Source organism: Musca autumnalis, unplaced genomic scaffold (assembly GCF_047663935.1).
Source record: "Musca autumnalis isolate F117 unplaced genomic scaffold, ASM4766393v1 scaffold_5, whole genome shotgun sequence".
Taxonomy (NCBI): domain Eukaryota; kingdom Metazoa; phylum Arthropoda; class Insecta; order Diptera; family Muscidae; genus Musca; species Musca autumnalis.
Genome location: NW_027412088.1, coordinates 167618430 through 167644918, shown reverse-complemented (window position 1 = coordinate 167644918; position 26489 = coordinate 167618430). Strand labels below are relative to the sequence as shown.

At 37.0% G+C, this 26489-nt stretch overlaps 2 protein-coding genes across 7 annotated transcripts in view; both read right to left on the bottom strand.

Annotated features, from left to right (window-relative positions):
• Window positions 1-4832: 4832 nt before the first annotated feature.
• LOC141405496 (retinol-binding protein pinta-like) lies at window positions 4833-7800 on the bottom strand. The gene is made up of 3 exons (XM_073989890.1): window positions 7401-7800; window positions 5518-5890; window positions 4833-5149 (listed from the first exon to the last, which is right to left on the bottom strand). The coding sequence occupies exons 1-3, from the start codon at window positions 7697-7699 to the stop codon at window positions 4886-4888; spliced, it is 936 nt and encodes a 311-aa protein (XP_073845991.1). The 5' UTR covers window positions 7700-7800; the 3' UTR covers window positions 4833-4885.
• A 5409-nt stretch (window positions 7801-13209) lies between these two features.
• The window catches only part of LOC141387346 (retinol-binding protein pinta-like), a 32162-nt gene continuing 18882 nt past the window's right edge, over window positions 13210-26489 (bottom strand). For 2 of the 6 annotated variants that reach the window (XR_012408549.1, XR_012408547.1), the window contains exons 2-5: window positions 15137-15518; window positions 14694-15066; window positions 14182-14626; window positions 13871-14117 (exon numbers count right to left, since the gene is read on the bottom strand). Coding sequence is in view for 3 of the 6 variants with exons in the window: in XM_073956911.1 (XP_073813012.1) it covers window positions 14369-14626; window positions 14694-15066; window positions 15137-15465 (960 nt within the window). In the remaining 3 variants the exon portion in view is untranslated. Of the gene's footprint in view, window positions 14627-14693; window positions 15067-15136; window positions 15519-26489 lie in introns of all 6 variants that reach the window. The other 4 variants (XM_073956912.1, XM_073956910.1, XR_012408548.1 and 1 more) reach the window with 3 other exon arrangements.

Sequence of the window (26489 nt, the reverse complement as noted above, 5' to 3'; positions counted from 1 at the left end):
ACATGGGATTGGAAGTTAAGTTTGAGTGTTTTATTTAGAAATGTACTTAAAACTAAAAAATAATTTGTCGCTTAGCCTCAATAAATATATTCTTTCTCATGATAGAATCTCTCAAATAAAACGCTTGCCGTTTAATTTTGCCACCATTCATAATTTAAATGCAGGCGTTTTACTTGAGAGATTCTATCATGAGAAAGAATATATTTATTGAGGCTAAGCGACAAATTACTTTTTAGTTTTAAGTACATTTCTAAATAAAACACTGAAACTTAATTTTTTTAAATTATTTTTTATTTTTAACTTTTTAGTAAATACATTTTGGCAACCCCGTTAGAATTACAAATGCGAATTCTTTCTAAAATGACACTACCAAGCCCCAAAAGACAAATTTAAGTCAAAAGTACAGTTCATTTACACCGATGACACTACCATTTTTAATAATTTTCTATTGTTGCTTTTGTTTGGCAATCCACGTTTTCGAGGATCAGTCAATATTGTTGTTGTTGTTATCCCATCCAACTACAAAGTACAGAAACAACTTGTTGGAAGCTCTCTGTACATAATAAGGAACAAGTGGGCACAAAATATTACATTTTTAAAAATTGTAACTGATCCAAAAATCGGATTACTGCAAAATCCTCGATTTGTTGCTTTTGATATGCACAACACTGTATGTTTGAAATATGGATGTACCTATTTATTACATTTATAATCATTTAATTCCTGAAGAAAATGTGTTTTATTTCACAACTAAGGAGAAGCATTCATCGATGTTTCTATATATTTATTTCTTTTCAAAACTGCATGTGTTCAATTCAATCAAAAGAATTTCCAGTGGAAACTTAAGGGTCGACTGTGTCGTCCTTGTACCCTCTTATAATGTATACCTGATAAAGCTATAGCTATCGATATGTTGCCTTCTAATTTAAAGACTTGCTTTCCAATAAGATCAAAGCTTCGTTATGCATAACATATGGTATTTCCATTGATTTGTAACATATTTCAGAAATTGGGATTGGTCGGGTCGTACGCCTAAAATATGTTCCCAGGGTTGGGGAGACGGACACGTTCGTAACTTTATATTGCCTATTTCCACCAGGGGCCTTCCCTGTACATCCTCTGAAAATGGCATGGAAATCGGTTCAGCAGTTTTGGAGATATAACGTATTTAAAAAAATGGGCGTGCTAAAAGGGTTTTAAAATAAGGAGACTATGGGGGAGGTACCCCATCCCCACCGAAATTCAAAATGGGCTATCGCTGAAATTTTAAAGAAAATCGGCTCAATTCAACAAAATATATAGCCTATTTTCACCAGGGTCATCCCTATCCATTCCCTGACATTTTCAAGAAAATCAGTTTAGTAGTTTTGGATATATAAGATATTTAAAAAGTGGGCGTAGTCTGGTCCCAAATGAGTACATAGGGTCGGAGACACAACAACCATTGTCTCCCAAATTAATTTTCTCTCCGATACGTTCTTCAGTTTTGTCAAATTATCGTTTTCAAAGAAATAGGGCATGGGAGAGGTTCCCCGCCCAACCGTAATTCAACAAAATATATAATATTTTTTTACCACGGGTCCTCCCAGAGGAGTTGTACAATCTAGTTCATTTGAAAGATCTGGTTCAATAGCTCAGCTCTTTTAACTGAACTAGTTCAGTAATCTAGTTCATAGTTCACTATCCAGTTCAATCATTCGGATCAGAATCGTTCACGGGCTCTTATCATTCGCTTGATGAAAACACACACACATACACATAGGAACAAACATTCGAGTAGTATAATTAAACTGCAAAAATATTTCATTTAGGTCATGTTTATATTATAGCCTTTTGTAGGGTTAACCTTCTTTATGAGGATTTGTTTGACGTATATGTAATGGAATTGACATTTAAAACACAGTGGGTTTGTTAAATCCGGTTATATAAAACGTACTATTAGATAATTTTATTCGATTCAAAAGAAATTTCCAAACTTTTAGAGCTTGTCCTGCAATACTCCCTTTTCAGAATTAGCAAACTATTATTTGGAGGTGTCGAACGTCCTTTAACTTAAATTCTGTCTAATTTTGGTAATGATCGGTCAATCCGAACAGAAGTTATAAACAAATATTGACTTAGCATAGTACTTAAGTTCAAAAAAATTTCTAAACTTTAAGAGCTTCTCCTGCAAAACTCACTTTTTAGACTTAGCATACTATTATTTGGAGGTGTCGATATGTCCTGTCACTTTGCATATATATATTGTATATAAAAAGTGACAACCCATATGTAAAAAACATATCGTGTAAAGTAGCCATAAGTTCGTATTAAGTTGTCCTTCGGAAAAAAATTGTAATTAGAATTTCATTTAAGTGGCTTTCAAAAAAACTTATGTTGTGTGTTTGTACAAATTATAACTGCGAAAAAGCTTTATCTATGTATGTTTCTTTTTTTTTCATTTTTTCCATCCAAAACAAGGCACATTGAATGATAACAGTGTTCTTTATTAGAAATTATTTTATTACAATGGGGGTGGACACTTCACATTGATTCAAAACATAAACAAAACTCATTACATTACGAAGGCATCACTTTGCACAGCAAACGGCGTCAATTATTCATATGTGAATGATATGCTGAACTAGATTGTAATCGTTCGTTCGTTGATCGTTCATTGTGAATATTTCGGTCTGCGATCAGTGAGCTATTGAACTATATCGACTGATCTAGTTCATACGCTCTTTTCAATGAATCGTTCAATTGAACTAGCTCGTTCATGAACTATACAACTCTACCTCCCAGTAGATTCTCTGACATTTTCAATAAAATCAGTTAAGCAGTTTTTCATATATAAGCTATTTAAAAAAGTGGACTTGGTCGGGATTTTAGGCCCCACACCAGTACCTAGGGTCGGAGACACAACGACCATTGTCTCGCAAATTACTTTTCTTTTCAATACGTTCGTCAATTTTGTTAAAATAGCGCTTTTAAAAAATAGGACATGGGAGATGTTCCCGCCCCTCCGAAATTCAACAAAATATATACCCTATTTTCACCACGGGTCCACTCAGTAGATTCTCTGAAATTTTCAAGAAAATCGGTTAAGCAGTTTTTGATATATAAGCTATTCAAAAAAGTGGGTGTGGTCGGGTTTTAAGACCCCAAATTAGTACCTAGGATCGTAGACACAACAACCATTGTCTCGCAAATTAATTTTCTCTCCGACACGTTCGTCAGTTTTGCTCAAATAGCGTTTTTAAAAAATAGGGCATAGGGGAGGTAAGTGTCTGTTGTTGCCTATTTCCATGATAAACAACCACCATTATTTATACATGTGTGTGTATATCAGCCATGATCATCCATATACGTTAACGTATGTGATAATAAAAATCAGTCGTCGTTGAGCAGCCGACAAGTAAACATGTGCATGGATATACACATAATTTTAGTGGGGACACTGAACAAAACCGCACACACCCGCCACATGTTTACTGGTCACAGGTCTAGCAACCACTGAATGCTGATACAAACTTTCTTGTGATTCTCTCACTACTTTACTCTATTTTTTATTTTGAGCATCAATGGTGTATATGTTACAGATATCCAGTGAGGGCTTATTGAGAGCAAGTGAGCATACATCTCAAAGTGTTTTACATTGATATTTACGCTCCCTTGCTCTCAGTAAGCGCCCACTGGTGCATGTGTTTGTTTTTTTGTGGCCTTTGAGTTTGTATTTATTTGCACCCAAACATATAATTTGTTTGCACCCAAACATATATTTGTTTGCAGGACCCGAACATATGTTATGTTTGAGACTGCTTGCATATGTTTGCTGCAAAATATGTTTGGGACATACGTTAGAGAGGCCGTTTTTCTGTGTGTAATAAAATATAATTGTGCCACAAACATCCCATACGAGACAAGGGAGACTTCTCCCATATCAATGAGTGCACCCCGATTCACATTAGCTCAATGATATGGGAACTACTGTTTATCACCGAGTCCGAACGGCGTGTCTTAAGACACCACTTGTAGATAAGTTTTACATGGCTGAAATATGTACTCAGGAAATGTCGCCAACATTACTGAGATCAAAAATAGACTTAGAATATCTATAGTGGGCTTTTTGGCCAGTGCAAAGCATTTTATGTTCCTAAAACATAGTTTTCTTTAAATTTATTAAATAAAATTCACCTATTATAATGATTTGTCGAATTTTTTTCTTAGACAATAAGTCTGACATTAGCGTTGAGATTGTCGCATTTTGCTATCAAATTCACCACATAAGCGATAAGACAACGAATTGATTAGGAAAACAATGTGTATAACAGTTATATATAGGTTGTTATGCAGAGCCGTCGGTAGTTTGTTAAATTCAATAAAAAAATATTTTTAATATTTTATTTTGGTGCTTTACTCGAATTAGTATAGGTTTATTTGCCTCAAGAACATTTGTGTTGAGTTAAAAGATTGAATCATATTGTAATGAAAAAATTAAAGCCGCTTCAATGGTTAAGCAGCTCATAAAAGCCTCAATACATAGCGGGTAGACTTCTTTCCAAAGTCATTTCTTATAAAAGAATAAAGATCGTCCGAGACGAATCCGAACTAGGTTGCCTTTTAGCCTTCTACCAGGACTTACTTAAACAAGAAAAACAGACGCTTATGCACCGAGGTCTTAAGGCCAAAACTCAATGGAATTTTCTTGCTTGCATCGCTTTTTCGGCTTGTAAAAGAAATAACTTAAACAAAGCAGAGAGCTAAATGAATGAATTTTGGCCTTTAATGTAGATTATATGTTAGACAAGTGAAGAGAATCCAATATTTGTTGAACTAAATATCCATTTAAGTTAATGTTTAATATATTTTTATTTCTGAGAAATCGCACAAAAAACTCAAAATGTTAATCCACAACCAATTTACGGAAAGAACCAACCAAACCCAAAGATGTATCCGCTTGATTTGTGGTTTCTTCCTTTATTCTTTTCGTTTCATCTGCTCCATATTGATTTTCTTCCTTGAAGAATTCCATATAGGATAGAATTTTCGCTTCCCAGTGGTCAATCAACTCCTGGATACTTTTATTGTCACCACCATAATCTTTGGGTAGGAATTTTTTGGGAATAACTTTGAAGAGTTCCTCACGTTTAGCACCGTGGACATATAACTGAAAAAAGAAGAAACAAAACATTATTCATACTTTCATAAGTATATTTTTCAGATCTGTAAAGACGGCGGAGATACAACGCGGCTGGAATTCTTGCTGGAGTCATTAAAGAGCTGCCTAGCCAAATTCGATCTAGTTTGCCCTTTATCGTTTATTCTTTTACCAGAAATTACTTAAGCAAGAATGTTATGATGCTTACGTATCGAGGTCTTAAATGCGGAGACACAAAAGCGGCTGGTATTCTTGCTGCAGTCATTTGTGGTAAATTAATAAAGAACATCCTAGGCAAGTTGAACTAGTTTACCCTTTGACGTTTATTCCTTTAGTATCCGCTTATGTGTCTCCGCCTCACATCCCCTCAAACTTACTCTGTTTTGTAGTTTTTCCGGTAGAAGAGGTTTAACTAAATTAAAAACCGGTTCAAAACCTGACGGAGTATCAATGAAATGTGTAGCCTTGATGCGTAGTGGTAAAGCTTGCTCTGAATACTGGGTTACTTTACGCATTACTCCGGGATTAACTTGAAACAGATGAGATGCTCCAACTTGACTGAAGTCCATAACAAAAATTAATCCTCCCACAACAGCAAAATCGTCTTCCATCATGACAATATCTGATATTAGTTGACGTACTTGGGCCAATTCACCAAATGAAACTTTACTGGGATCATAGGCTCCATTGCGTACCAGTACCAGACGTGGGCCGGACTCTGTTAGTGGTTCGGGAAGATATAGAATGATGCTGGAAATAAAAGAAAAGCGTTGGTGAGAAACAAAAACATGTAGTGAAATTTTGAATTTTGTTCTGGTGTTTTTTTTTTTTTTTTTGGATGCCGAAAAGTGAGCTACTTTTTCCTTTAGAAATATGAACTTTAAGGCTTCGGTACATAAGCGGCTGGCTTTATTGTTTACGTTATTTCTCGTAGATGATTAAAAGGAAAAGGGCAAAAAAGTTCGAAATTGGATCGGCCGTTTTTTATTCCCATATCTGAAAGGCTTAAGGTAACGGTACATAAGATTTTATTTGTATTATATCAGAAATGAAGCAAGACAAGAAAGCCAGGTGGCGATGCTTCTTAAGGCCTGGGTACATAAGCAGCTTCGCCTGCTTACATTGCTTGCTTCTGATAAAATAATAAAAAAGAAAAGGGCAACCTAGTTCGAAATTGGCTCAGCCTTCTTTATTCTTATATGTCAGACATGAAGCAGGCAAGCAGGCGAGGCAGCTTATATATCCAGGCCGAGGCATAAACAGCCTTGCCTGCTTACTTTGCTTGTCTGCTTTATTTCTGACATAATAAAAATAAAAGAATAAAGAAGCCAAGGGCAACCTAGTTCGAAATTGGCTCGGCCTTCTTTATGCTTTTATTTTTATTATGTCAGAAATGAAGCAGGCAATCAGGCGAGGCTGCTTGCTTTGCTTTCCTGCTTCATTTCTGACATAATTAAAATAAAAGAATAAAGAAGGCCGAGCCAATTTCGAACTGGGTTTGCCCTTTTCTTTTTTATTCTTTTATCAGAAGCAAGCAGGGCAAGCATGCTAGGCAGCTTATGCACCCAGGCCTTAAGGTTCTTACTTTTGAATAAAGTTTGGGTCTATCGAGAACACAATTTTTACGAGCACTTCTGTTTCTAGGATATGAAGAAAGGTCTCGGTACATAAGCGTTGGCTTTCTTGCTTAAGTATTTGCTGGTAAAAGACTAATAGGAAAAGGGCAACCTGGGGCTCAATTCTGTTTCTATGAAAATTCTAAATGAAAACTTGTATAAAGAAAAGATGGTCAAATGAAAAAAATTATAAAGGAAATATTTTTCATTTCAAATTTTCATAAACTATAGTGCCCTGCTTCCAATTTGGATCGGTTGTTCTTTACTTTTTTGCCACAAATGACTTCAGCAAGAATGACATGTGGCTTATGCACCGAGCCCTGAAGAAATAGAACAACTACAAATGGAAGATGGAAAACAACAGAAGAGTCCGATTCAGTGGATTTTAGTGAAGCCGATGATCATCTAGAGAAGCCATTATACACAAACTGCAGATTGATTTTTACGAGAGAACTTCAAGAAGGAGACTGGTAATGAATGATATGTCCGACTAGGTGATCAAATGCATATAAAGTGTCTACAATGTTATTTTAGTCGCTAACTTACCGACAATATTCGTCTATTTTACAAATTCTTTTTATTCATAGACCATTGTCGTTGGTTCTATAATTGTTAAGTATCTGATCACTAAAAATTATACTTACCCCAATTTCAGCAATTCTCGCACTTTGGGATCTTCCAAATCGGGACGTTTTAACAAATCAGGATATTTTTCACGCAGGCAATAGAAGTTGTCCAATTTCACTTTTGCCTTTTCCAAACTATATTTACAGCCACGCAGGAAAGCTATTAGAAATTGATCGTCCATGCGGGCTTTTAGGTGAGGTTGCTGCAATATCCATTCTTTGAAATTTGCCAAATCCGCTTCTACACGTTTGGGATCCTCGTTTAATTCTTCAATGGCCACCTTTTGCAAGGGTTCTGGTAAGGGTCGTATGCCCATTTCAATTTTCTTTAACTTATAATGAAAAAAAAATATATTTCAACTGGCTATATTTCCAGCCTTGTGTTACTGTCTAGCCTCTTTGTAATAATGCACTGATTTTTTACTTTGTAGGCAAAATAACGAAATATTTTTTGGTATCGCTTCTTTGTCGCTTGGTCGTCTTCAAAATTTATTTTGTTATTGATAAGTAAATCATTATTAGTTTAATTAGACGTCCCATAACTCCCCCTTGTTCGTCACTTTTCTTTATCTATTTATTTTGTGTGTCAATGAATGGACTTAATGCTAATGGTTACCAGGTTGTGAAAATTTGGCCAGACACCAGTTAATTACCAAGAGATAAGAGTTCTTGTGGCAGCATTGCATGTAAGTCCATGGATAAATTTGTGTAACCAATATTATTAATTATTTTGATTTGTAAAACTTATGATAACATTTTGAAATTTTACATTTCTAGGGTGCTGAAATAGGCTAAGTTTGTATTTAATTTAATTGGGATTGTGGATGATGGCAATATGCAGGGATCCTGTAACAGGACAAATTCCAGCACTTATCTTGGTCTGGTTTTCATTACAAGTAGATACAGCAGATACGCGTTCTGTTGCTAGTACTTCACTTGACTTTCCATCTGGCTGAACTGCTACTACATACACCTTTTTCAGATGTAATTCGAATTATTTTAATTGTTATTCGAGAATTCTATTTGCAATTCGTAACATTTAATTTGCAATTCGAGAATTCCATTTGTAATTCGAATTATCCATCCGAGTTCGAAACATTAGATCCTAAATCATGTGTGCGATCACCAGTAGTGCCCCTTAGAGAGAAGATATCTCCTCAAATGGGGTGATATCTCTGGAAATGCGCAACCTCTACCTCTCTGGATTTGCACAAACCACAGGATGGCATAAAAATAGAATCCGATCCAATTATAAATGATGTATGCAATAAACAAAATGACTACTTCGCTAATCTTGTTAGTTTCTCCTCTCTAACAATATTGACCTTTGAATATAAAGGTCAATGGTGTAAAAGTTCCTAAACTACTTCAAGATTATAGGAATCACATTTGTCAGGCTAGCATGTCACAACTATCTGATATAAGCTAAGAAGCAGGAAAAAGGCTTTCAATCTGCTTTCAACCTGTGGTGCGGATAGAAACCTTGGTATACCCTCCACCACAATATTTTTAACGCATCGAAATTTTCGTCGGAGACCCTATGAAGCATACATATAAATTCGTGATCAGCCTAAAATTCTGAGTCTGTCTGTTGAAATTATGATACAGCTCACAATACTGAAGATAGAGCTGTATAATATGGGATAGAATTACTCCTAGAATGTTTGATATTGCAAATAGGGTCCACCATATGATATAGCCCCCATAGAACAGTACCTCCCGATTTTCGGTATTTTTAAGGTTGTGGCCTCAATATCCCACCGAAATGGCTGAAATTTGGTATTTACTCTTCGATGGGGGTAAAAAACTTTTCACCTGAAATTTATCGCTTTAGGTCCACGTCTTCATATAGCCCCTATATAACGGAACCTCCTGATTTTGTGTTCACAGAATATAGAAAAATTACTCGCAAATAAACAATCAATATATCCAGGTATAAGTCTAGCCGATATTGCCCAATTTTGTCTATTTAGATGGGTTTTTTTTTTTTTTGTAAAAATTTTCGAACCGAGACTTTTGTTGTCAGAGGATATAAAATCTCAATTCGGAAAATTGTTAATATTTTTCCATGTTTTGAAAAGAATAACGAAGAAGCCCCATATGTGCTCTTTTAAAGGATATATTAACAGTAGACATCGGATTTTTGCATATTTTTGACAATTATAATGGAAATAATTCGTTTATTGAACAATGGCCCCCGCCGGGGATAACGATCTTGGAGCGATGCGGGGGGCTAGACGACACAATCTTCCATTCAACTTCTAGAATGTTGAATTGGGTGGTTGTGATCGACCAAAGGTTATCCACTTCTATAGAAGTATACAGTATACTGTCACAAACCAACACAGTGCACTTAAAACCCACAGTGTATCTCTGAAATGTGTGTGTAGCGATCTTCTATCAAAATAATTTTTTTTTGAGATCCCCTAACACCGGGGTGTTAAGCGACCACGTGCCTATCGGTGTTCTTAAGGTTTGCAGTTAGGGTACCAACTGTATTTGAACGGAGTCTCGTTGATACCTGAGCGACTCAACGAGTAATTATCATGCCCTTGCCGTGGTAAGGAGGCTATGCCACGGTAGACCTCAGCTCCTCCAAAACTCAATATCCCATGGACATTCGAACTTTTAACAAAAAAACCCAAAACCCTCAAAATGAATCTCCGACTGATGTAGGTGTGGATGCCTTGGCACCCTCAGTCTTTACACTCACAAGTGTAACCTCTTCATTATCCCTGACAATCACAAATATGGACATTGACAACGATTCCCCAAATGCAGCTCTAACTCTACTGCAAATGAGCGGACTGAAAAAATGGCCGACGACACTTCGGAACTGTACCATATAAACCACAGTCTAAACAGACAAAGCCTACGACTCCTCAATCTAATTGAGGACAGTGTCCCCTTGACACTCAAGGAGGAAAGCATCCCGGATGAAATTTGGGAAAAATTATCGCTGACTGAGGAGGAGAAAGATATGGACGCGACAGTGATCCATGTCCCTACCTCTAGTCTCGTAATGATCCCCCATCCGGTGATGTTTTGATGTCGGACAACCCCGACAAACCTCTACTTCTAAAGCAAAAAGCAGCAGAGGAGGAGAGTGGCACGAGCGAAGAACCTATCGATAAGATGGATGATTCGCTGAATCCACAGACCTTCAATTCTGCCAAAGCCAAAGAAGCAAGAGGCAGAAAATTATAATGAAGGGCAACTAACTATTGCAATGGGTATGCTAATAAAGACCCCAACACCATCAGCGTAAGGGAGTTTCAAATGATACGTTCTAATCTCAAGTTCGTGAAGGGATTCGATCGATTAAAAGCACTCCTCAAGCTGCTTTAAACGTCATCCTGGATCTCCAACCTTTGGATATCCTAATCCAGTTTCAGGCGGCGAGAACTGCTTTTAGACTCCGGGAGTCAGGGTGTTGGCATGGTTCACACTATGGACACTCGAATGTCCTAAAACTAATTAATAGTCGACTTGAGATAGGTGACCATGGTTGCGTAAGCGATTATATGCCTACCTCATTCAAGCTCGACTCCTTGACCGTCACCTTTCCAAGCAGAGACACATGGGCTGAGTGCATATCTCCTCTGGACGGTCTGGCAATGTACACAGACGGGTCCAAGATGGAAGAAGGTACTGGCGCTGGCGTCTACTGCGAGAATCCACTAATTAAAAACTCATACAAACTCTACGATAATTGTAGTGTTTTTTCAGGCGGTGATTCTTGCTATCAGGAAAGCAGCTAAAGTGGTGAAAGGGCTTGAAGGCAACCTTACAGGACCGGTGACTATATATGTCGATAGTCAAGCGGCCCTCAAGGCTCTCAAGTCATGGACCATAAATTCAAGAGCAATTCTTGATTGTAGGAGAGCTCTGCAGGATAGACACGATATCGTAAAGCTATGTTGGGTTCCGGATCACAGCAACATTATGGGAAACGAGGTAGCAGATTAACTGGCTCGAGGTGGCTCTATGTCTATCGACTTATCAGTTGATGAAACCGTTCGGCCACCGATGTGCCACTACATTGGCAAACTTCGGGAGATCTTCAATGTGAGAGTACATCAAAGATGGCTATTGGAACCTAGTTGTAGGGTATCCAAGGCGATCTGGCCTGTGGTTTCTCGTCGAAGAACGGCTTCCCTCCTTTCACTTGATAAGTTAGGGATGAAAATCGCGGTGGGACTTATAACAGGTCACTGCAGAGTGAGATCTCTAACTTCAAAATGGGACGACAGTGGCATTGACTACTGCAGACTATCTGCAGATGCGGAGGAGATAGAGACTGTCGAACATCTGCTTTGTAGGTGCCCCTTGTTCCAAACAAGGAGATACCGAACACTAGGTAGATATGAGATAGACACTCTGACCTTCCTGTCTAACATAGATTCCATCGTCCTACTCAACTTTGCCAAACATCTATCATGGCTTGGCAAAGGTCCTTAACAACTAATACTAATCAGAGTCTTTCTACTTTTCCATCACATTCTCATCCATACCTTGGCATCAAACTTTACATCTCCATCCTATACGCGCTGCACCATCAACTCATCATCTCCTGTACTTCACCATAATCTCATCATCTCTACCCTATCATCCTCATCTCGCCATCCTCTCCGAGTGAAGCAGTCACTTATTCTACTAGATGGCTGCGCATCCTTCAACCTAACCTAACATAAGCTGGAGCTTTGAACGTATTATTGATTATTTTCAATATAATATCGAATTTCTATCTTTGGGACGATATAATTCTAAATAAGAACGTAGTTACAAGTGGTTGAAATTTCAAAAATATGCATACAAATTCATAAGAACTTAACGCCGTTCTTACATCTGCTGGATTTGATCCAAAATTCTGATTTGTAGCCGAACAGACTACACACTGTGCCACGCGTACGAACATTAATGGTTGTTCAAACGCTTACAGGTGCAACACCAACTGTTCGTTATATTTGGTCTGTTCCAGAACTGCAGAAACTACTTACTAATTTTTACTTTTTTCCAGAACAGGCATTTTGTTAGCAAAAATCTCGCTTGACGACGGTGACCGTTGAACACACAACCCTCAGATTTGTAGTCGGATACACACGCTCTGTGCCACCGTACTCATTACTTACTTAGTAAGGAGTAAAGTAAGTAGTTTTGTCTTGAAAAAAAATTTAAGAAATAACACATTATTTTTTAGCTTACGGGTAATGCAGAAAACTTGTCTACATAACTTTGTTTTGCTGGGCTTATAACACAATATTCACATTGGCACATGCCGCAGGTACACGCAGAAAAATTTATGTTAGAAATATGTTTGGATCCAAACAAATATATGTTTGGGACCGGTTGCAAACAAATATATGTTTGGATCCAAACATAATATGTTTGGGTCCAAACAAATATATGTTTGCAACATTTTGTAACATATCTCAATTTGATATGTTTGGGTAAAACATATTTTTTATGTTAGAACATTTTTTTCATGGGTGGAGAGAGGATGTTTGTCAACGACAGTAATACCAGTGCCTTCGCGGCTGTGGACTGCTGTTTTAAAATAAAGAGCTGTGTGTATTGTATAATAGAAGACGTAGAAGCGAAGAAGTGGGCTTTGGTGGCATGTATGCGTCAAACTCGTGTGTTTCTTGTTTTGTTGTTGTTAACCAACTTAGCTGGCGAAGAAGAAAAGAAGAAATGATATGAATTATATTTTTTTCTTTCTTCAGTGTTTTAGTTGCCTTTGTAGAGTCAAGACGGTAAAGTGAGTGAATAAATCAGTGTTTTCTTAAAGAAATTGTGCCTTTTAGTAAATTAAATGCTCAATACATTTTATAATTGAATCGGAAAGTTGAATGGAATTATTTTATTGGACAAGGAAGAAATCGCATTTAATATTGGTAATTACATACATACTTATGTATATTTGAAATATGGCATATCCATATTTATTTATCACATTACATAAACATTTGATTCCAGATGCCGATTCCCCGCTGATGATTTCAACTATGAGGACAATTTGTTTTATTTCACAACTAAGGAGAAGCGTTCAACTACGTTTCTATATATTTTTCCTTTTCAAAAGTGTGACTATTTACAAATTATTTCAATCAGTTTTTCTTTTATTAAAGTGTGTTATGTATTTCTTTGGAATTTTGTATGTACCTATGTATGTGTTTGTTGTTCTTTTGCCTTTCAATAAAAAAAACACAACATTTGTGTGTATACTATAGAGATAGATAGATACGCTCCCTTGCTCTCAGTAAGCGCCCACTGGTGTATGTGTTTGTTTTTTTTTGTGCCTTTTGGGTTTGTATTTTTTTGCACCCAAACATATAAAATGTTTGCACCCAAACATATATATGTTTGCACCCAAACATATATGTTTGGGACATATGTTAGAGAGGCCGTTTTTTTTTTGCGTGTAGTCAACAGATATTTAATCGAATTATCAAGTTAAATGACACGTGTTGCAAAAACACTGTTCGTTGATTATTATCTATGTATATATTATTTTATTTATTTATTTTTTATTTATATTTATCTACTGTGCAAAATCTACAAAATATCGTTATATACATATGTATATACACATCTATCTTACTGGTGATTATAATCTATATATGTATGTATAAATGCGATATCTTAAAATTGTCAATAATAGTTACTAAAATAAAATCTGACGTAATGTTCTTGTAAACCATGATCGATGTTTTCTACGTTTTCTCTTTACATCTGCAATAAAATAATAATATTATTAAATTAAATAAAAAGCGAACAATGAGGAGCACACTCTTACACATTGAACATAGAAGGTTTAGTAAAAACAACAATATTCTTTGGTTAAATTTGTTCAAGAAGGTATGAGTAGATTTAAGATAATTTGATCATGCTGTTAGATTTTGAGAACCACACACAAATCAAAAACACACACACGATCACATTAAATTGGGCTAATTTAGAGTCCTTGGAATTATGGGCATCACTTAATCGAAATCCAATTTTCTAAAATAACCATCAGAACCAAAAGCGCTGTCCACGCTATAGGCTCTATCAATTTTACGTAATTTTTCATCTGTACCATAGTTAGATTCTTGCTGGAAGTAGTCGCGGTATCTAAGGAGTTTTTCTTCCATTCTGTTGATGATGTCCTGCATGGTGCCATTTGTGCCCCCATATTCTATTGGCAGATATTCTCGGGGTACCAGGTCATAAATTATCTCATGATTGGAACTAACACTTATCTGGAATAACAGCGAAAATTAGCAAATCAAATTGGTCAGAAAGGGCAGAAATTTTCCTGAGGCCTACCCGACTTTTCATTTTTTCCGGAAAGAATCCCTTCAGCGTATTGAAACCCTTCTCGAATGGACTTGGCACATTAATGAAACATGTACCCTTTTGTCGCATTGGCATTGCTTCGTCGGCAAACACTGAGAATTTTCTCAATATATCCGGTTGCAAATGAAACAAATGGGAACCTGTAACGCCATTCATATCCATGATTTCCAAGAAACCACAAACAGTGGAACGATCATCCTCGATCATCATTATTTCACCAAACATCGAACCAACACGTACAATATCGGAAAATTTATATTTATTTATGTCATACGATGTGGCTCTTATGATGGTTACACAGGGTCTTCGATCGTTATCGGGTAAGGGTATTTGTAGAATAATGCTGGAAGTAGAAGAACAATTAATTCATTGGACATTTTTAAATTGCCTAAACATTTTTTTCTTGAACTCACCCCTGTCTCAGGATCTCTAACACCTGTGGATTCTCCAGCGAACGTCCCTCATTGAATACCTCTGGTATTGCCGCCTTGAGAGTGTAATAACGATCCAATTTCTGTTTCGCCCTTTCCATACTGTATTTTGAACCGCGTAAAAATGCCAATAAAAATTGATCATTAGTTCGTGCCTTCAAATGTCGTTGAGTGTGAATCCATTTACGAAATTCCAAAATTTCTTCGTCTATCTGTTCGGGTTTTTCATTTAGCTCGCAGATGGCTACTTCTTGCAGAACTGGTGGAAGTGGTCGTATTTTGGGTGGTGTATCAATTGTTGGTGGGTCCATCGTGGAGAGGTTCTACCTATTATTTTTTATGTTGCTGCAGATTTGCGTAATGCCTGAAAATATGCAATGGATTAGATGTTGTTATTTAATGAATAATATATTAAACTAGCCGATCCGGTCCGCGTTGGTGGCCCTTGAAACAGTTTTATGTTACCTTTTCTTAAGTCAATTATATTTTTCTTGTCGAGATCTGCAAGTGACTATAAATAAAAAATCTTCAGAAATATATGCTATATGCCATTTTAACCTTATCGCCAAAGAACTGATGAATTGAGGCATGCATTTATTTCATCTGCTAGAAAAGTATAACTGGAAGTGTTTGTCTGAAATCTAAACGTGAATTGCTTCTTAAATCCTTCAAGAATCGATCTAAAGCTTCTAGGGAATTTTTACGTGCCATCGTACATTCGTCCCAGATGATAACTTCTATTTAATATTGCATGTGTGCCCTCCATTCAGATGAATGTCCAGTGACATTCTTGTATTTCCATGGATTTGTGACATACTTGGGACCACTCCGGTCTTATGGCTAAAATATGTTCCCAGGTTCGGGGGAACGGACACGTTCGTAAGTTTTACATATATAACTTATTTAAAAAATAGGGCACAGGGGTAACCCTCTCCTCCGAAATTCAACAAAATATATAGCCGATTTCCACCAAGGGACATCCCTGTACATCATCTGAAAATGACATGGAAATCGGTTCAGAAGTTTTGGAGCTATAATATATTTAAAAAAGTGGGCGTGGCCGGATTTTAAGGCCACAAATAAGTGCCTAGGGTCGGAGATACAACCACCATTATCTATCGAATTAATTTTCAAACCCCGCCCCGCCGAAATTCAGCAAAATATATTGCTTATTTTCACCAGGAGACATCCCTGTACATCATCTGAATATTACATGAAAATCGGTTCAGAAGTTTTGGAAATATTTAAAAATGGAATGGTCGGGGAGGCCCCATATAAGTACTTAGGGTCGGAGATTCAACCACCGCTGCCTCGCAAATTAATTTTCTAACCGATACGTTTGTAAGTTTTGCGAAAATAAGGTTTTTAAAAAGTAGGGCCAAGGGGAGGTGCCCCGCCCCCTCCGAAATTCAACAAAATATACAGCCTATTTTCACCAAGGGCCCGCCTTGTACATTCTCTGAAATTTTCAGTAGTTTTGGATATATAACATATTTAAAAAAGTGGGCGTGCTAATATAGGGATTTTAAAAAATAGGGCATAGGGAAGGTATCCCGCCCCCTCTGAAATTCAACAAAATATATAACCTATGTTCACCACTGGTCATCCCCATACATTCTCTGAAATTGTAAAGAAAATCGGTTCAGCAGTTTTGGATAAATGTCATATTTAAAAAAGTGGACGTGGTCGGGTCTTTAGGCCCCAAATGAGTACCTAGGTTCGGAGACACCACCACAATTGCCTCGCAAATTAATTTTCTCACCGATACGTTTGCCAGATTTGCTAAAATAGTGTTTTTAAAAAATATGGCATAGGGGACATACCCCGCCCCCTCCGAAACTCAACAAAATAAATAGCCTATTTTCACCACGGTTGCTCCCTTTACATTCTCTGAAATTTTCAAGAAAATCGGTTCAGTCGTTTTTGAGACTATACGGAACATACAAACATACTCACATACACACATTGACTTTTATACATAAAGTAGATCCCTGCAAGCAAAAACTATCGCGGAAGTGACTTAGGCGTGTCGCCCAGGGCGATGAAAACCGTCGCGGCGATAGTCGAGGAGGTCACTCTGAAGTGACCTCCGTTGTGAAGAAATGAACCACGCCGGCGTGTCGTTTTGGAAGTCTCTCCAGCGACACTTCTAGAAGATCATTTCCGCGATAGTTCTAGAAATTAAAAAAATATGTTTGTGGTATTGTTTGGCTATAGGCTTTTCATAAATAAAAATCGTTTTTGTGATTTTTAATATTTTATTTTCCAATATTTCGATTGGAATCTCCAATCATCATCAGGGAACTACAATTTAACACCAAATCAGCATTTACAAAAAACAATATTACAAATTACAAACTTACTTAAAGAAAGTTGTCGTTGTCTAATAGTCAGCAAGCTTACTTCAACTAAAGTTTGTCGGGTTTGTATTTATTAACTATGTGTCTGTATATATGGGCGCAGTTGTCTGTGTCAGTTTTGTAGTTTAGTCTTACATTCGTAGGAGTGTTAATTATATGTAACATCTCAAGAGTAAAACGTTTTTGGTAATTATTCTCTTGAGTTAAAACTTTAATATTATTGAAATCAGGGGTATGTCCCGTCAATGTGCAGTGAGCTGCCAACGCACAGTGGAAAAAAATACCGATCTAGCGCGCCAAAAGTCAAAAAAATCACATACGCCAATTTAAAAATGATTGTTGCAGTATTAATCTAAGGTGTCCACAGAATGCAACGGCATTTAAAATAATTTGTTTTGCATCAGTCTAAGCGGAATGACGGTCCGTTTTTGGACGACATTTTTTTAACTAGTTTTCATAATATAGTTTAGTAGTAAATTTGTGATGGTCGCATGCACTCTTCCTACAAAGTAATTTTAAAGCTTTATTGAATTTAACATTTCGTGAAGCAGGTGATTTAAAAAATGTTGAATATAAGATGTTATTTATTGCAACTCGGATTTTACACTTAAAACATGTGACATCCGATTTTTTTCCAAATTGAGCACTTTGTTAAAGCAATTACTAAGGAGTGTCGCGGGATGGCGCGTAAATTTTTTATTTTATTTTTAGTACACATCGTTCTTAACTAATTTGTAAAATTTTAGCTGCAACAAACTGCAACATTTTATTTTATTACTATTTTTATAAATATCATTTTTTATGTAAAAATGCTGAAATTAGAGCGGTGCCTTTCTATGAGGGCCATATCATTGCGTGTACCTGTGCCGAAAATTCTCCGTCGGAATATTTTATACCACCAACGAAGACTAAATGTCAACTTTCAGCTATATCGGTTGGATAATATGGCTAAAACCTCCAGAATTACCGAAATCGGTGGTACCGGTCTATGGGGGCTATGTGGAAACATGGTCCTATACCGAAAATGTTTATAGGAGTGTATGCATAACCCCCACGGAGACTAAATATCAAATCCTAGCCGTTTCGGTTGGATAATGTGGTAGAAATCTTTAAAATACCGAAAATCGATAGGTACCATTCTACGGTAAAAATACAAATTTACCAAATGTATTAATAAATGAAGAAAAATTGTCAATTTATAGCTGTTCATATCGAATTTATGGACAAACATACAATAAAACATAGACTTTTACTTTTGGCGCGCAAAATCGGTACTTTTTCCACTGTGCAACGCAGTCTTCTGTTCCAGAGGCCTATTGTAAGCTTTTTGGTCAGATTTGTGCGCGGATATCCTTGTCTTTAATTTTGTCTTAGTAGTGCCGACACATATGTCGGACTTGTCCCCCTTACAATTGATTCGGTATACTACGTTGGATTTGTCCTCGTCTTTTAATTTATTCTTCAATTTACTGAAAACTTTATTTAATGTGTTGGTATTAAAAAAATATCTTTTTTCTATTTATTTTTATTTAAATCTTTTTATTATTTTTATTTATTTTTCAATTTTTTATTTTTATTTATCTTTTTATTTTTTTCTCTTTTGGAGAAATTATTCTTTGCAATTTAATTTTGTCATTTTAAAAATGTGATGTTTTGTTGCCTGACTTGGGACCTTCAGAGTGCAAAGCGAGTATGCTTACCACTGCACCACCGCCTCATATAATCATCAGATAGAAAATGTTCTATATTTGTTAAAATGTGTCGAATCATTAAATAAAAGTAAACAATCGCCTTGGAAGTCACTCCGAAGTGTCGGCATACGCGATAAAACGTAATCACAATAAGGCTATAGAAATTGTTTGTGTAATTCACCAACGATCTTCCTTGGCGTGTCTCCGGAGTGACCTCTTAGGCGAGGCAGTGCGAAACTCACTTCCAATTGCTGGCAGGGATGTTTATAATGTTGCCAGAGCATTTGAAATGATTATACCCTACACCACCTTGTGGTAAGAAAACGAGATCTAACAAAATCAAAAAGTCATTTAAAGCAGTTTTATAAAACGTTTTTGTTGGAATATTTCTTGATTTTATCTGAAAGTTCTTGGTAACTTTTCCAGGTTGAGAATTGAACCCACGTTTCTAATAAAGCGAGTCAAATTTGTTGTGGAGTTTATTGATGTGCCTGTTGTGTACCTTTTCCGTTTTTATTTCCTAGTTATGTTTGCGACTCGATATGTAACTGTTGATAAACATTGTTGTTTTGTGTTTGACAACCTACCCATATGTTGTTTTTATCAACACTTATTGTTTATATTATACATACCATATATGTACATATATCGAAATCATTTGAAAAAAGCAAATGGGAATTTTGTACAAACAACAAAAAATTATTTTTGAAACAAAAAAATTTCAAAGAAAAAAATGTTTCTCGAAACACTCCTCCTAAATCCTTTTCGACTAGAAGTATTCCTATATATACTCTCACACTATTAATTTCTCTTTATTTCTACAGATTGGATTTAGATCTACCTGAGTGAATTAAATTATGAATAAAACCAGGTTTGCGAACCTTAAGCTTGAGGATAGTTGTAATTGATTTTATACATGGAACTTATTGTTTCCAATTCATATACATATTGTAGTAAATTAAATTACTCTTAGGAAAACTCACATTTGTATTGATAATTTTTAGTTAAATAATGATTTAGATATATCATAATAAAACATAAGTTTAAGAAGTCTTTCAAAGATATGATATTTAATAGTTGTAACCTTGGTCAATTCCTTCCCAACTATAAGTACTTGTGTATGTAATGATGATTTCTACTGACTTCTAAATATCTTCAAAATTTCATTAAAATTGGACATACGTAACAAAAACATGAAATCGACCGAAAATATATATGGGAGCTATATTCCAATATGAACCGATCTCGATATATTTTGGCACATTTATTTTTAGACCAAATCCCGTCTCACATTCCAAATTTCATAGAAATTGAACGGAATCGGCCGGAAATATATATGGGAGTTATCTTTACATCTGAACCGATTTCGATATAATATTTCACATTTATTTCTAGAACAAATTCCGTCACACATTCCAATTTTCAGCGAAATTTGACATATATAGAGTGTTTGGTGCATAAAATACTTCAAATCGGCCGAAAATATATATGGGAGCTATATTCATATCGGGTGAAGTAGGCGATAAAAGATACCAAGGAACGGTCCTGACCGGCTTTAACATGGTAAAGTCCAGGATTTATCTTGGTCCCTCTCTCATCTCAAGTGGACACTGACCTCCCCGTGGTGTCACCTGGGGAGCTGCCTTTAACACCCGTTAAAGGTAGTGAGCTAACATGTGTCGCACCCATAAGAACGTTAAAAACTTGGGTTTATGCGTCGGACTAGCAGTGCCAGATTTAGGCATCTCGATATTCATAAGGGCACTTGGCTGTCTCCAGACCAAAGAACAATAAATCAAATTGATCACGTTGTGATAGATGGAAGACATTCATCGAGCGTATTGGATGTACGATCGTTCCGAGGAGCAAACATAGATTCGGACCATTACCTCGTTGCAGCAAAGGTACGTACCCGTCTAAACGTTGCAAATAAAGCACGGACAGACACAACACGAAAGTTGGACATCGCTAAGCTGCAAACACAACAGATAGCCACAGCATATTCCACTCAACTGACCCAATTGCTTAATGAAAGCGCTTCTCGTCCCGATAACATATCAGCACAATGGCAAAATATTGCCCACTCCATGCAAACATCCGCAAAATCAGTACTTGGATACCAGAGACCTCTACCAAAGAATCCATGGTATGACCAGGAGTGTCGTGCTGTTACCGAAGAGAAAAATGCGGCATATAGGGCTACTTTACAATCAGTAGCAACGCGTAGCGCACTAGAGAGGTATCGGGAGAAAAGGAGAGAGGAGAAACGTCTTTTCCGCAGGAAAAAGAGAGAGATGGAAAAGCGGGAGTGTGAACAAATCGAGATGTACAGGAGACAGAATGAAGTCCGAAAATTCTACCAAAGAGTGAAACATCAATCTGATGGCTTTGGAACAACCTGGCACAACCTCCTGTAGAGACCAGAAAGGTAATCTGGTAACTGATAAAGATAGTGTGCTAAGGATATGGAAAGAGCATTTTTCCAAACTGTTGGTATCCAAAAGTAGCAAATTCGACGAAGATACCACAGATCCAATCCCAATTGAATGTATACCACCCGGCCAAGATGTGGTAAAGACAGCAATAACAGCAGGCCATCCAGCCGAGCTGTTTAAAACCGGAGGCGACACGCTGATAAGGTGTATACATCAACTAGTTAGCTCCATCTGGCAGGAAGAACGTGTACCCGACGATTGGAACCTGAGCATCCTGTGTCCTGTCCATAAGAAAGGAGATAAGACTTTATGGTCTAAATATAGGGGCATAAGTCTCCTCCCTATCGCCTACAAGATAGTGTCAGCGATATTGTGCGAACGACTAAAGCCCATGGTCAACGAAATAATTGGATCATAGCAATGCGGCTTTAGACCTGGCAAGTCCACCATTGACCAGATATTTACCCTGCGGCAAATCCTGGAGAAGATCCAAGAGATGCAGATCGACACCTACCACCTTTTTGTCGATTATAAAGCAGCCTTCGACAGCTACGTTCAAAGGTATTCCAAGCCATGTCTGAAATTTGGTATCCCCGCAAAGCTCATTCGGCTCAGATCTTCAAGATCTTCACTTAAAATAGGAAAGAACCTCTCCGAAGAGTTTTGTACCAAAAGAGGTTTCAGGCAAGTAGACAGCCTTTCGCGTGATCTTTTCAACATCCTGCTAGAAAAGGTTATACTGGAAGCAAACGTCAAAAGAAGTGGCACAATCTACACCAATAGCCACATGTTACTTGCTTATGCTGATGATATAGACATCATGGGACGATCAGTAAAAGAAGTAACCGATACCTTTATGAAGGTCCAAGGAGAATCTGCTAAAGTGGGTCTGGCGGTAAACGGCGAGAAACCAAGTTAATGGTGTCGACGCGCAATCCGTCCATTGAGATCGGACCAACTGTTGAAGTTGGTTCCTATAATTTTGAGGTAGTAAAAGACTTCGTATACCTCGGCACCGCCGTAAACACAACAAACGACATCAGTTGTGAAATAAAAAGAAGAATTGTGTTGGCCAACAGATGCTACTTTGGCTTAAGTAAGCACTGCAAAAACAAAGCCACAACTCGTCAAACAAAAATAACGCCTTACAAAACACTGATACTACTCGTGCTGATGTATGGTTCCGAAGCCTGGGTACTTGCGCAAGCAGATAAGGCAGTGCTTGGCGTGTTTAAGAGAAAAATTCTTCGAAAGATCTACGGACCAATCTGCGTTGACGGTGAATATCGACGTCGTATGAACCACGGGCTGTATCTGCTATACAACGACATCAATTTAGTTAAACGTATCGAGATGCAGCGATTACGTTGGCTAGGCCATATAATAAGAATGAACGATGATGAACCCGTTAAAAAGGCGTATAAATTCGGACCACATGGCGGTGAACGCAGAATTGGCAGGCCAAAGAATAGATGGCGCAAACAAGTGGATGAAGAGATGACAAGGCGCGGTATTCCAGAAAGCGAAGCACTAAACAGAGAGAATTGGAGATCTTTTCTTAGTTCGGTCTATGGAACAAATGTTCTGTAATGGGCCAGCTAAGTAAGTAAGTAACTAGCATATTTTCTTAGTGTATTTTGTAATGCCAATTCGATCGTATACTTAAATTTGAACTAAGGTTTTAGTCATGATGTCCACCAGTGCCCACCTCGGGAATAATTTTCCAAATGGTGGGTCGCTGACTAAAGCTGCCCTGGAATAGGGTTTCTATGGATATATTAGCGTATAACTCTGTTATCTGACCACGTACATTAACATAATTGGTATCTGTGGAAAGATGAAGAAAATTTCTTCCAAATTTGTCTTACGTTGGCGGCACGTGCCTTCCAGGAAGAACGCTATAAGATCTATATTAAAAATTTTACCAATTTTTAGACAAAAATTTTTATTATACCCTCAGCATTTATGCTAACGAGGGTATATATGTACACTTTCAAAGGCAAAATGAGCCTCATCGAAATAATGGTTTTAGACCCCAAGTATGTTTGGACGAAATGTGTTTCAGACAATTTGGAGTCGATTGAGCAATGTCCGTCCGTCTGTCTGTCTGGCTGGCTGGAGCGCACGATAACTCTCGAACGGATGAGCCGATTCGGTTCAAATTTTGGTTTTCGTAATATTTTGTCCAAACTTAGTTCAAGTTCGAAGATGGGCTGTATCGGTCCACTACTTCCGGTACCTCCCCCACAAAAGTTCGAAAATGTTCGGAAAATTTGTGCGCACGATAACTCTTGAAGGGAGTAACCGATTTGGTCCATACTTTGCCCATCGTAAAATGTGTACCAGACTTAGATAATGTTTCAATATAGACTCAATCGGCCCACTCCTTCGGGTACCTTCCACACAAAATTTCGGAAAAGTTCAGTTTAGGGCCATCTCTCGAATCGCTCTGATTTTTCTTTTAGCAACTTGCATTTACTGCCCTCCATACGACGGTACAAGTTTCATTAGGGGCAAGTCCATACTTCCTGAGAAAATAGCCTGAAACCCCTATGACACCGTGTGAGGTGGTTGGAGCGCAAGATAACTCTAGAACGGATCTGCCGATTCGGTCCAAAACTTGGCCTTAGTAATATTTTGTCCAAACATAGTTTAAGTTTGAAGATAAGCCATATCGGTCCACTCCTTCAGGTGCCTGCCCCACAAATTATTAAAATCTTAAATCTTGAAGGGAGTGGCCGAATTGGTCCATACTTTATACATCCTAATATATCTACTAGATATAGATCAAGTTCAAATATGGACTATATTAGTCCACTCCATCCGGTACCTCCCACACAAAATTTCGGATAAGTTCACTTTAAGACCTGTTATCGAATCACTTTGTTGAAGCAGCTTGCATTCGCTGCCTCAATTACGATGGTAAACGTTTTTTCAGAGGCAAGTCCATACTTCTTGACCAAACATCCCGAAAGGTGTAAAAACCCCCTATGACACCATATGTAGTGGCTAGAGATCCACTTCCATAATGGTCAATGTAGATCCATTCCTTTTAGTATCTCCTCCTCAAAACTTTTGATCTCTAATCCTAATGAACATTTTTGTCGGTTCAAATTCCCAAAATTTTTAAAAACCGCTAAATACATACGTTTTTCGGAAAAAAAATGTTTCAATATATACAGGCTGAGAGTATATCTCTGTCGGCAAACCCGACTGATACTTTTTTACTTGTTTTTTTTTAATCCGCTAAATTGGTTGGATTTTTTTATACCCCGTTTTTACACTCTAAATATGTTTGGCCACTTTCTCCATACAAGTGGATCCACTGTGCGACGATTAGAAATTTTTTTGTCTCACCTTTCCATACAAGTGGGACCACTGTGCAGTTCGTGGTGGAGGTTATAAAACGCCCTTTTTACCGCTTTCACTTGTTTTTCGTATAAATAAGACTCAATCATCAAAGCTAACGCTTGGGTATCTGCCCACGCATATTCTGTCGGTAAGTAATAATAACAGGTATTTGTAGTTATGTACGTCTATTTACTTATTCTCTGATAATATTTTCTCATCAATTACCCACATTAATGTACTTAGCGTAATTGCCATTACATTGTTAAAGTTGTATTATTTTACTACATGTTGTATTTTATGTGTACGCCTTAACTGCGTGTTGAGTTACTTGCCTGTAATCGGATTAAGAAATCGGAATAGATATCGATTGAGACAATTAAGGGTTCTTAAAAAGATTATTAACCACCAAATTGGATTAGATTGTGTTGGTGGTTGGTTGACCAATTTCCCTTCCAAAAATCATACAACAAATAAAACAAACACGTGAAGAGAAAACACCTTATCGTGTGTTGCTCGTGTTTTCGTGTAATAAACATTTAAATTAAGCTGAAGCTGAAACGTTTCGTATGACACTTGGCATTTAAAAATAAACAAAAAGATTTTTTTTCTATGTTCAAGAACATGTTTTAGGATTAGTCACACGAAATACAGATTGCGAAAAATAGTTTGAATAGTTTAATGAGTGAAGTTTGAACTTAGAATTCTACAATGTGATTAGGGAGATAACAGAGGTTATGAGTAATCAAAGAAAAGCTACCAACGATGTATGCTAATTAATATTAAAGAATTTTGACACTAAAGATCATTGCACGTAGAAGACTGGAAAAATGTAAAAATTAACTTTATACATAAATAAATAAATTTTATTTTTAGCCCGCTGTTGCCCAAAAATTGTTAGGATCACACTTGAAGAACGTTTGTCAGATTTTCAGCAGTTGCTAATCTTTTAAGTAAAGGTGGAGATATTTATGTCTGAAAAATTCTGTTATGTATTTCTTCTCTATTTTATTCTCACTCCCTTTTATAATTTATCTAGAATAGAATCGATCTGCGCTTATAATAGGAAAGAAATTCTCCCTAGTTTAAGTTCAAAGGTTTGTCGTTAGTAAGTAGTGTTATTGCATGTTATTTCTTTCAGTGTACTTTCATACATAGTATAACAAAAACCCGGCCATTTAATCTTCAAGCGAAATTACTCTCTGTTTATGTTGTTCTTCGTTTGACCAGTATTATTTCATGGCTATAACTAATTGATCAGTGAAAACGGAACATCATCATCAGCAAATTAGCCTTTTCAATCAGTTCTCGATAATGTTCATTGATTCGTTAGATTTAGAACAATCAATTCTAATCGTCATCCCCCGTCGGCCGGCGGCTACCACAACAAACCTCAAACAGACATTTAAATTAATAAAATCCGGATTGACAGTTCCAAAGGTTACGTTTAAAAGGCGACTACCGTTTAGCCCTGCCTGATGAGCTGTGACCCATAACTATA